Source organism: Papio anubis, chromosome 20 (assembly GCF_008728515.1).
Source record: "Papio anubis isolate 15944 chromosome 20, Panubis1.0, whole genome shotgun sequence".
Lineage (NCBI taxonomy): Eukaryota > Metazoa > Chordata > Mammalia > Primates > Cercopithecidae > Papio > Papio anubis.
Genome location: NC_044995.1, coordinates 18,153,900 through 18,165,663, shown reverse-complemented (window position 1 = coordinate 18,165,663; position 11,764 = coordinate 18,153,900). Strand labels below are relative to the sequence as shown.

The 11,764-nt window shown below is 49.4% G+C and overlaps 2 protein-coding genes across 4 annotated transcripts in view; both read left to right on the top strand.

The window, feature by feature from the left end:
• FAM98C (family with sequence similarity 98 member C) overlaps positions 1-2,132 on the top strand; it is a 29,726-nt gene extending 27,594 nt beyond the window's left edge. For all 3 annotated transcript variants that reach the window (XR_004180289.1, XM_021931066.2, XM_021931064.2), the window contains one exon: positions 1,799-2,132. Coding sequence is in view for 2 of the 3 variants with exons in the window: in XM_021931066.2 (XP_021786758.1) it covers positions 1,799-1,806 (8 nt within the window). In the remaining variant the exon portion in view is untranslated. The remainder of the gene's footprint in view (positions 1-1,798) is intronic.
• A 4,175-nt stretch (positions 2,133-6,307) lies between these two features.
• Positions 6,308-11,764, top strand: part of LOC101026547 (ryanodine receptor 1) — a 168,585-nt gene continuing 163,128 nt past the window's right edge. The window contains exon 1 of the mRNA XM_031659039.1: positions 6,308-6,462. Within this exon, the coding sequence (XP_031514899.1) occupies positions 6,418-6,462 (45 nt within the window). The 5' untranslated portion in view covers positions 6,308-6,417. The remainder of the gene's footprint in view (positions 6,463-11,764) is intronic.

The window sequence follows — 11,764 nt, the reverse complement described above, 5'->3', positions numbered from 1 at the left end:
CCAACATGGTGAAACTCCCATCTCTACTACAAATATAAAAATGTGCCGGGCGTGGTGGTGGGTGCCTGTAATCCCAGCTACTTGGGAGGCTGAGGCAGGAGAATCACTTGAACCCGGGAAGAGGAGGTTGCAGTGAGCCGAGATCGCACACTGCACTTCAGCCTGGGCGACAGGGTGAGACTCTGTCTTAAAATAATAATAATAATTTCCGTATAGTCTTTCATTATGTGACAATTCCATGACATATATATATATAATTTATTTAGAGATAGGTGTTGTGGATAGTGACTAAGTGGGCTGGTGGCATGTTAACTTCCATTTTTCTTTTTTTTTTTTTGAGACGGAGTCTTGCTCTGTCGCCCAGGCTGGAGTGCAGCGCCGCAATCTCGGCTCACTGCCAGCTCCGCCTCTCAGGCCCACGCCATTCTCCTGCCTCAGCCTCCCAAGTAGCTGGGACTACAGGTGCCCGCCACCACGCCTGGCTAATTTTTTGTATTTTTAGTAGAGACGAGGTTTCACCGTGTTAGCCAGAATGGTCTCGATCTTCTGACCTCAGGTGATCCGCCCGCCTCGGCTTCCCAAAGTGCTGGGATTACAGGCGTGAGACACCGTGCCCGGCTTTTATTTATTTATTTATTTTTGAGACAGAGTCTTGCTCTATCGCCCAGGCTGGAGTGCAGTGGCGCGACCTCAGCTCACTGCAACCTCTGCCTCCTGGGTTCAAGCGATTCTCCTGCCTCAGCCTCTCCAGTATCTGGGATCACAGGTGTGTGCCACCATGCCCAGCTAATTTTTGTATTTTTTTGTAGAGACAGGGTTTCGTCATGTTGGCCAGGCTGGTCTTGAACTCCTGGTCTCAAGTAATCCACCTGCCTCAGCCTCCCAAAGTGCTGGGGTTACAGGCATGAGTCACCGCACTAAGTTCTATTTTTAATCAGTCTAGAGTCTGGTAACAACTAGACACTGAAACATTTTAAGTTAAGTGAGTTATCTATACAAGAGGACTATTATGTCCTAGACCATAAAAAAAAGACAAACATAGCTTATCTGTTTTTTTTTTTTAATTTTTTCTTTGGTCCTGCCATCCTGACTCTTTTTTCTTAATTAAGACTCCACAGCAGGGTCTCGCTCTGTCACCAAGGCTGGAGTGCAGTGGCGAGATCCTAGCTCACTGCAGCCTCAGACTCCTGGGCTCAAGCAATCTTCCCACCTCAGCCTCCTGAGTGACTAGGACTACAAGTGCACACCACTATGCCCTGCTAATTTTTTTTTTTTAAGTATTATTTTCCTGTAGAAACAGAGTCTCACTTTGCTGCCTAGGCTGATCTCGAACTCCTAGGCTCGAGCGATCCTCCCTCCTATGCCTCCAAAGTGCTGACTTTCCAGGCATGAACCACTGTTCCCGGCCTCCGTGGATTATTGATCAATTTTCCTGTGATGGACATCTGAGTTGTTTCCAGGCTGGGGCTGCGGTGACTATTTGAGCATCTGACTTTTGGTGAACATAGAGTGTACCATATTGTAGGGCAGTACCCAGGAGTGGAATAAATGGGTCATAGTAGTTACTGTGATTCTGCCAAACATAGCATGTTAGCCAATTCATTGAAATCATTCTCTCAGAAGTATATTTTTCCACTTTTCTTTTTTCACTAAAAGAAGGCGCCGTGGATGTATATTTTTTCCATGCCAGAACATTTAGACAGTCGTCGAACCCGCTCTCTTTAGTTTTTCCATCACGTGACGTTACCATAGCTTCAGACTCTCTCTTCCTGCCCTGTTTCACCCTCTCTCCCCACAGCCCCATGATGTGCCGTCTGACTCTCTCTCAGTCCATCTCCTGTAGCACCTGCGTCTTGAATGTGACTTAACGATCCTGGCTGAGCAGAGACTTCATAGTGTGGCAGTGTCTCCAGGCCCTGGGGACACAGAAAATCCTCAGGGAGGAGGTCAGGAATCCTGGCGCTTGTTTATACTGTACACAGGCAGCCTTAGTCCTCGGGCTGGCCAAGAATACGGACAATACTAATGCTGATGACCACAAAGGAAAGGACTTCCGAATCAAACCACAGAAACTCATAAGGCAGAAAAATGATGCACATGATAACATGCAAATACAGATTTTCTTCTCTTGTTGTTGTTCTTCTTTCTTTCTTTTTTAAATTTTAAAGATGGGATCTTGCTATGTTGTCCAGTTGGTCTCAAACTCCTGGGCCCACGGGATCCTTTCATCTAGGCCTCCCAAAGTGCTGAGATTACAGGCAGATTTTCTTTTAATGAAGATACCATGGGACCAATATCAGATGACAGAAGGGGAAAAGGTGTTTGCAATACTTCAAAATCAATGAGAAATTAATATCCAAAATATAGGCTGGGTGCGGTAGCTCATGCCTGTAATCCCAGCACTTTGAGAAGCTGAGGCGGGCAGATCACTGGAGATCAGGAGTTTGAGGCCGACCTGGCCAACGTGGCAAAACCCCGTCTCTATTAAAATACAAAAATTAGCAGGGTGTGGGCATAGGTGTTGCTCTGTCATCCCAGCTACTCGGGAGGCTGAGGCATGAGAATCAGTTGAACCCAGGAGGTAGAGGTTGCAGTGAGCTGGGATTGAGCCACTGCACTCCAGCCTGGGAGACAGAATGGGACTGCATCTAAAAAAAAAAAAAAAAAAAAGAATATAAAAGGAACAGCTGCAAATTACCAAGCAAAAAAGACAGCAACCATATTAGAAAAATGGCCGGGCAGGGTGGCTCCTGCGCCTGTAATGTAAGATTACATGCCTATAATCTCAGCACTTTGGGAGACCAAGGCGAGTAGATCACCTGAGGTCAGGAGTTCGAGACCACTCTGGCCAACATGGCGAAACCCTTCTCTACTAAAAATACAAAAGTTATGCAGGGTACGGTGGCTCACGCCTGTAATCCTAGCACTTTGGGAGGCCAAGGCAGGCGGATTGGCTGAGCTCAGGAGTTCGAGACCAGCCTGGGCAACACAGTGAAACCCCATCTCTACTGAAATACAAAAGAAATTAGCCAGGTGTGGCAGCATATGCCTGTAGTCCCGAGGGGGCTGAGGCAGGAGAATTGCTTGAACCCGTGAGGTGGAGGTTGCAGTGAGCCGAGATGGCGTCATTGAACTCCAGCCTGGGTGACAGAGTGAGACTCTGTCTCAAAAAAACAAGACAAAAAAAAAAAAGTGAGAAGACAGCACAATGAGCAGATGACAAAGAAACCCAAAACTCTGACAGGCACCTGAGAAGATGCTAGAAATTGTTGGTAACTCATCAGGGAAGTGGAAATTAAAATGACAACGAGGCTAGGTGTGGTGGTTCATGCCTGTAATCCCAGCACTTTGGGAAGCCAAGGTAGGAGGGTCACTTGAGCCCAGCAGTTCAATAGCAGCCTGGGCAATATAGCAAGACCCCATCTCTATAAAAAGCTTAAAAGTTAGCTGGGCGTGGTGGCGCAAGCCTGTTGTCCCAGCTACTCAGGAGGTTGAGGTGGGAGGATCCTTGAGCCCAGGAGTTTCAGGCAGCAGTGAACCATAATTGCGCCACCACACCCCAGCCTGGGCAACAAAGTGAGACCCCATCTCTAAAAGTAAAATAGAGAAAATGAATTAAAAAACAGTGAATTGGCCAGGCACGGTGGCTCACGCCTGTAATCCCAGCACTTTGGGAGGCTGAGGAAGGCAGATCACGAGGTCAGGAGATCGAGATCATCCCGGCTAACATGGTGAAACCCCATCTCTACTAAAAACTAGAACAAAAACTAGCTGGGCATGGTGGTGGGTGCCTGTAGTCCCAGCTACTCGGGAGGCTGAGGCAGGAGAATGGCATGAACCCGGGAGGCAGAGTTTGTAGTGAGCCGAGATCGCGTCACTGCACTCCAAACTGCGTGACAGAGCAAGACTCCGTCTCAAAAAACAAAACAAAACAAAAAACAGCGAGTCATCCTATATAAATCTGGCAAAAATTAGTTAAGTTGGAAATGCCACATGGGGGTTGGGGATATGGGGACCCAGGGACTCTCATGGACTGATAGTGAGTAGCCATTCTGAGGGCTAACTGGCACTACTTACACAAATTGTGCACGTGAATATGTCACCCAGCAATTAGCTTCTGGGTGTGCACAACAAAACATTCCCTCTCAGCCTCCTGGGGGACCAATACACAGATGTTCCCTCCAGCATTATTTCGGGGAAGATGGAGGCAGCTGTGGTGTCCACTCCCAGTAGGGGTAGGTGGATAAACAGAAGGGATCAGTCACCAAAGAATCCTGCAAAGCCACCACTGTCACACACCAGGTGTCCACAGAGCAACAGGGGTAGGTCTTAACACACATAATGAGACTGACAAAAATAAGAAACGCTATTAATAACTTATGATATAATGCTCAATGACAGAATCATTTCATATTCACACAAAGTTTTAGGGAAAAACAATACTTAGTATACAACTATGTGTTAGATAATATATAATAGATACAACATAGAATTGTATTGTACAGTATAATTATATTGGCCTAAATATTTAATTATATAATTATACATTATATAACGTCGAATTATATAATTCCATAATATGACACAAACTTTTGTGCTATTTATTGCAGTTGTACTAACATCAGTATTTAATTATGGAACACCTAGAAACCTGCTATACGTTGAAGAACGGTTTCTATGTAATTTTAACTATGGGATATTGTTTTATATAACTTACTGTACACCACTACATGTTAATAAAATATATATATATATATTTTTTAGATAGAGCCTTGCTCTGTCACCTGGGCTGGAGTGTAGTGGTACAATCTCGGCTCACTACAACCTCTGCCTCCTGGGCTCAAATGATTCTTGTGCCTCAGCCTCCCGAGTAGCTGGGATTACAGTCGTGCGCCACCATGCCCTGCTAATTTCTGTGTTTTTAGTAGAGCCAGGGTTTCACCATGTTGGCCAAGCTGGTCTCAAATTCCTGGCTTCAAATGATCTGTCTGCCTTGGCCTCCCAACGTGCTGGGATTACAGGCATGAGCCACTGTGTCTGGCCTAATAATAATTTTAATAAGGCTGGATGTGGTGGTTTACACCTGTAATCCCAGCATTTTGGGAGGCTGAGGCAGGTGGATCATGAGGTCAGGAGTTCGAGACCAGCCTGGCCAACATGGTGAAACCCTATCTCTACCAAAAATACAAAAATTAGCTGGGTGTGTTGGCAGGTGCCTGTAATCCCAGCTACTTGGGAGGCTGAGCAGGGGAATCGTTTGAACCCAGGAGGTGGAGTTTGCAATGAGCCGAGATCTGGCCACTGCACTCCAGTCTGGGCAACAAGAGTGAGAGTCTGTCTCAAATAATAATAATAATAAAATAATAATAATAATAATAGCAACACTTACATTACCTTAACCAGGCACTGGCACTGTTTTAAGTGCTGTAAATTAATTACCTCATTTAACTCGCCCAACAACCACGTGAGGTCGGTACTATTAATATTCCCCTTACTGGATGGGGAAACCGAGGCACAGAGAAGCTAAGTGGCTTATCCATGTAACTCAAGGGAGTGGCAAGGCTGGGTGGGATTCAGATCCAGATTATCTGGCTCGGAGTCGGAGTCCTTGTTCTTTTTTTTTCTTTTTTAGATGGAGTCTCGCCCAGGCTGGAGTGCAGTGGATCAATCTCGGCTCACTTCAGCTTCTGCCTCCCGAGTTCAAGCAATTCTCCTGCCTCAGTTTCCCAAGTGGCTGGGATTACAAGCGTGTGTCCCCACGCCTGGCTAATTTTTGTACTTTTAGTAGAGACAGGGTTTCACCATGTTGGCCAGGCTGGTCTCGAACTCCTGACCTCGAGTGATCCACCCACCTCGGCGTCCTAAAGTGCTGGGGATTACAGGGGTGAACCACCACGCCCGGCCGGAGTTCTTGTTCTTAATCACTATGTTTGGTGCTTTTTAAAGTCAGGAGACCTGGTGCACAGCCCTGCTCTGCTGCGTGATACCTTGCAAGGGCTTCCCCACGCAGAGCCTCAGTCTGCCCTCTGTGAAATGGGAGAATGATGGCATTCTCCCATTCTGTGAAATGGTTACTTACCATGGTAGGGGGAGAGAACGCAGGTACCTTCTAGACACTCCCTCTCCCACCCCACCTCCGGCGGCCAGGCAAACCTCCAGCCAAGATTTGGGGTATGTGGGCGGGGCTCCGGCGAAGGGGCGTGGCCAGGAGTCCTGGTCCAATGGGGCCCGGGGGCGGGGCCTTCCTCCCATCTCTGTCCAGCACGCGTGTCCTCCTCTCAGTTCCATCCACCTCGCGGGTGCCTCTGGCGTCCCCAGAGGTCTCCGACCCCAGCCCGCACCCAGCCCTCCCGCCCAGCCCGCAGCCCCCTCCCTCTGTTCCCTGATCTCAGACCCTGGCCCTCGGACCTCGACATCATGGCTGACGCAGAAGGCGAGGACGACGTCCAGTTCCTGCGCACGGTGCGTATTTCTGGGTTAGGGGTCTGTGGGGCTATCTCTCGGGGCTCTCTGAGGGTGTCTCTGTCTCTGAACGTCCCTGTCCGGTTTACCGGTGGTCTCTGAGACTCGAGGTCTCTTCCTGTGTCACTTTGAGTGACTGTCACTCTGTCTTTTAGTCTCTTTCACCTTTCTCACTACAGAGAATTAGTAGGATTGGGGACTCCAGAATGGGAGAGGGATCTTCGGTTACCCTCTCTTCTGACATTAGCGAATTGTCCCCCACAAGAAGGACCCCTGAGGAAGCACACCCTCGCACCATCCTGGAAGCAGGCACTTGGAGAAGGTGGTTCTAATTCCTGGGCTTAATTTAGCCGTGCCCCCAACCCCCACCTCAGCCCTAATTTTCTTTTTGCTCCAGACTCTGACCTATTTAAATTCTTGAGAAGGGAGCTGGGGGGGGAGGTGGTGGGCTGGAGGACACAGCTGCTTCCAATTCCTAGCCCTTAAGGGTCTCGTGGGGGAGGGATCTCTTGGGTTCTGGGTCTTTCCTTCTTTGTTTTGGGCAGGAGGGCTGCTCCCAGTGGCTGCTAATGGTCTTGGAGGGTCTCTCCCCATCTCTCTCTTTGGGTGTCTCCATGTCTCTGTCTCTTCCTCCATCTCAGTCTCCCTGTCTCTGTTTCTTAGCTTAAGGCCCTCTGATTTTCTGTGTCTCTCTAGCTGGGTCACTCCCTGCATCTCTGAGCCCTAGCTGGGGGCAGGGATGGGAACTGGAACAACAGGTGGCCCTCCCAGAATAGCCCGCTTTTCTGGGGCCTGGGGAGGGGACGAGAGGGAGGAGGGGCTGCCATCTCCTGGCCCTTCCCACCTTCCCCTCCCAGTGGCTCTGCAGGGTGTGGGGCCGTAAATACGGGAGGGGACGTCCTCTGCTCTGGGCTAGGTCTGCTGACCCAACGCTAGCCCCGCCCCTCCCCCAGGGCTTTGGAGCCACGCAGGAAATGCTGACACAGCATTCTGTCCCCAGAATAGGACCCTGGAGAGCAGGGTCTGGTTTCCCGGGAGAGAGGAACAAACAGCTGGGGCTGGTAGTGAAGGATGGGGACAGCTGGGAAGGGGCCTAGCTTCAGCTGAGACTCTCTCCCCAGCCCCAGTCCCTCAGCAGACACCATGGGTTGGGCCCTCCCCAGCCCTAATAAGACCATGGCCATGGCCAATGGCCCTTGAACTGTTGCTCTAAACCAGGCCCCGTGCCCTGGGCCTCTGCCTCCTGAGACATCTAATTATATCCTCGCTGCCCTGTCTTCTGAGGTAGGGTCCTATCTTTATCTCCCTGAGAGATTTGAGGGAAACCAAGGCCTGAATGGTAGAATCACTCACCCAAGGTCAAGGCCAGGAAGTGGCATCTCTGGATGCCCCTGGTGCCCAGCCCCATTGCCTTCACCAGAGAAAAACTGGGCCCAGACTTACCAAAGTAGTCAGTGTTAGGGTTCTGGAGGCTTGGCCCTGGAATCTCTCCACCCCAGACTGGGTCAGTTTTTCTGAGTGTTACTGAGCTTGTGGTGGATTTCTCAAAACTTTTTGGAGGCTGGGCTCGGTGGCTCATGCCTGTAATCCCAGCACTTTGGGAGGCCAAGGTGGGCGGATCACTTGAGGTCAGGAGTTTGAGACCAGCCTGGCGAACATGGTGAAACCCCGTCTCTACTAAAAATACAAAAAAATATTGGCCAGGTGTGGTGGTGCATGCCTGTAATCATAGCTACTCAGGAGGCTGAGGTGGGAGGATTGCTTGAACCTGGGAGGCAGAGCTTGCATTGAGTCGAGATTGCGCCACTGCACACTCCAGCCTGGGTGACAGGGCGAGACTTCGTCTCAGAATAAAAAACCTCTTGGACCCCATCCCACCCATAAGAAATATATTCTGTTGGCCGGGTGCGGTGGCTCACGCCTGTAATCCCAGCACTTTGGGAGGCCGAGGTGGGCGGATCATAAGGTCAGGAGATCGAGACCATCCTGACGAACACAGTGAAACTCTGTCTCTATTAAAAATACAAAAAAATTAGCTGGGCGTGGTGGTGGGCACCTGTAGTCCTAGCTTCTCGGGAGGCTGAGGCAGGAGAATGGCGTGAACCCGGGAGGTGACAGAGCTTGCAGTGAGTGCAGATCGCGCCACACCCCCCCCCCGGGGGTAAAAAGGAGAGCCTCCTCTAAAAAAAAAAAAAAAGAAAAAAAAATATATATATACTGTTTTACAACTCAGTACATTCACACATGCATAATAAAAATCAACTTTATTGAGGTGTAATTGACCTTCAATACATTTTACCTATTTTATGTGTTCAATAAGTTTTTTTTTTTTTTTTTTGAGACAGAGTTTCACTCTTGTTGCCTAGGTTGGAGTGCAATGGCGTGATCGCAGCTCACTGCAACCTCTGCCTCCTGGGTTCAAGCAATTCTTCTGCCTTAGCCCCCTGAGTAGCTGGGGTTACAGGCACGTGCCACCAAGCCTGGCTAATTTTTTGTATTTTTAGTAGAGATGGGGCTTCACCATGTTGGCCAGGCTGGTCTCGAACTCCTGACCTCAGGCGATCCACCCATCGCATGAGCCATCGCGCCCGGCCCTTTTTTTTTTTTTTTTAAGACAGTGTCTCAATCTGTTGCCCAGGCTGGAGTACAGTGGTTCAATGGTTGGTTCAATGCAACCTCCACTTCCCAGGCTCCAGTGATCCTCCTACCTCAGCCTCCCGAGTAGCTGGGACTATATGTGCATAGCACCATGCTTGGCTAATTTGTAAAATTGTAGAGGTGAGGTCTCACTATATTGCCCAGGCTGGTCTCGAACTCCTGGCTCAAGAAATCCTCCGGCCTTGGCCTCCCAAAGTTTTGCGATTATAGGCATGAGCCACTGTGCCCGGCCTTTCTTCTTTCACTCAGCATAATCTTTTTGACATTCATCCACGTAGCGTGTATTGAGTTTGTTGCTTTTTGTTGCCGAGTAATATTCCACTGTGCAACTATACTGTGGTGTGTTTATCAGTTCACCTGCTGATGGACATTTGAATCGTCTCCAATTTTTACTATTATGGACAACACAGGACCTGTGACCATTCACACATACCTATTTTTAACTGAAACAAGTCTCATAAAATGTAGATGGCCCCTGAAGCATGATGCGCACACTGTTATTTTCTATTCTTGCTCCATTTTGCTTCATTTGGTTAAGCGCGATAGCCACAGCCCCGCCGACAAACTGATTTCACTTCCCTTTGGTGGGTGGTGACCTCTACCCCTACCCAGGCTGGGGCTTCTCAAACCCTGGCCCAAGTTAGTAGCTCCTGGGGTCTGGTTAAGAGTACACATTCCCTGCTGACCCCAAATCAGGCTCATGACGGTGGTAGGGGACTGGGCCAGCAGGGAAGCTACATTTTTAACCAGAACCCTCCTCCTTCCTTCATTTTTTTTTTTTTTTTTAAGATAGAGTCTTGCTCTATAGCCCAGGCTGGAGTGCAGTGGCATGATCTCGGCTCACTGCAACCTCCACCTCCCGGGTTCAAGCGATTCTCCTGTCTCAGCCTCCGGAGTAGCTGGGATTACAGGCATGCACCACTACACCCGGCTAATTTTTGTACTTTTAGTAGAGATGGGGTTTCACTATGTTGGCCAGGCTGGTCTCGAACTCCTGACCTCAAGTGATCCACCCACCTTGTTGGATCCCAAAGTGCTGGGATTACAGGAATGAGCCACTGCGCTTGGCCTCCCTTCATTCTAATTCAGGAAAAGTTTGAGAATCAATGCGGTAACAATTAGGCCATCTGTCTCCGCTTTGCATCCTGGCTTTGCCATTTACCTGCTTCCTAATTTGGGGCTAGTGATTTTTAGTTTTCTGTCTGAGCCTCAGGGTTCTCATCTGGAAAATGGGGACAATAATATATACCGTAGCCAGACCCCATGGCTCACACCTGTAATCCCTTCGCTTTGGGAGGCTGAAGCAGGAGGACTGCTTGAGGCCAGGTGTTCAAGAACAGCCTGGGCAACATAGGCAGACCTTGTCTTTACAAAAAATGTTAAACTTTAGCTGGGCATGGCAATGTGCACCTGTAGTCCCAGCTACTCGGGAGGCTGAGGTGGGAAGATCACTTGAAACCACGAGTTGGAGGCTGCAGTGAGCTGTGATCTTGCCACTGTACTCCACCCTGGGCAACAGAGCAAGACCCCGTGTCTACGAAAATATATATATTTTAAATTAGCTGGGCATGGTGGCATGAGCCTGCAGTCATAGCTTCTCAGGAAGCTGAATGGAGAGGATCACTCAGCCTAAGAGTCCGAGGCTGCAGTGAGCTATGATCGTACCACTGCACTCCACCCCGGGAGAAAGAGTGAGACCCAGTCTCTTTTTTTTTTTTTTTTTTGTTTTTTGTTTTTTGTTTTTGAGACGGAGTCTTTGCTCTGTAGCCCGGGCTGGAGTGCAGTGGCCGGATCTCAGCTCACTGCAAGCTCCGCCTCCCGGGTTTGTGCCATTCTCCTGCCTCAGCCTCCCGAGTAGCTGGGACTACAAGCGCCCGCCACCTCGCCCGGCTAGTTTTTTGTATTTTTAGTAGAGACAGGGTTTCACCGTGTTAGCCAGGATGGTCTCGATCTCCTGACCTCGTGATCCGCCCGTCTCGGCCTCCCAAAGTGCTGGGATTACAGGCTTGAGCCACCGCGCCCGGCCTAGACCCAGTCTCTTAAAAAAATTTTTTTTCAAGGGACCTGTGCAAGTATCTCTCTGACCTCATCTCCTCCCTGTTTTCCCCTCCCCATTGCGGCCACCATCCTGCTCTGTCTCCTGTGCTGGTCCTCAACACCCCAGCACCCACCAGCCAGAGGCCTTGGCCCAGACTCCCTCCTCTTCCCCCAGAGATGAGCAGGCCTGATTCCTTCTTGTTATTTGGACAAGGCTCAACTCAAATGTCACCTCCTTGGAGAGGCCGTCACTTCACTCCCTCACTGATCTCATCCCCATCCCAGAAGCCACTCTCTTACATCAGCCTGGGTTATTTTTTCCATAACACCTATCACTGACATTAACACTACATATTAATTCACCTGTTTATTGCCTGTCTCCATCATGAGGATTTAAGCTCCCTGAGGGCAGTGATTTTTTTTTTTTTCTTTTGAGACACGGTCTCAATCTGTCTCAGGGGCCCCAGGGAGGTGGGGCTTGATCATGACTCACTGCAGCCTAGATTTCCCGCACTTGGCAGTCCTCCCACCTCAGCCTCCCGAGTAGCAGGGACTACAGGAGTGTGCCACCATGCCCGGCTAATTTTTAATTTTTAACTTTTGTAGA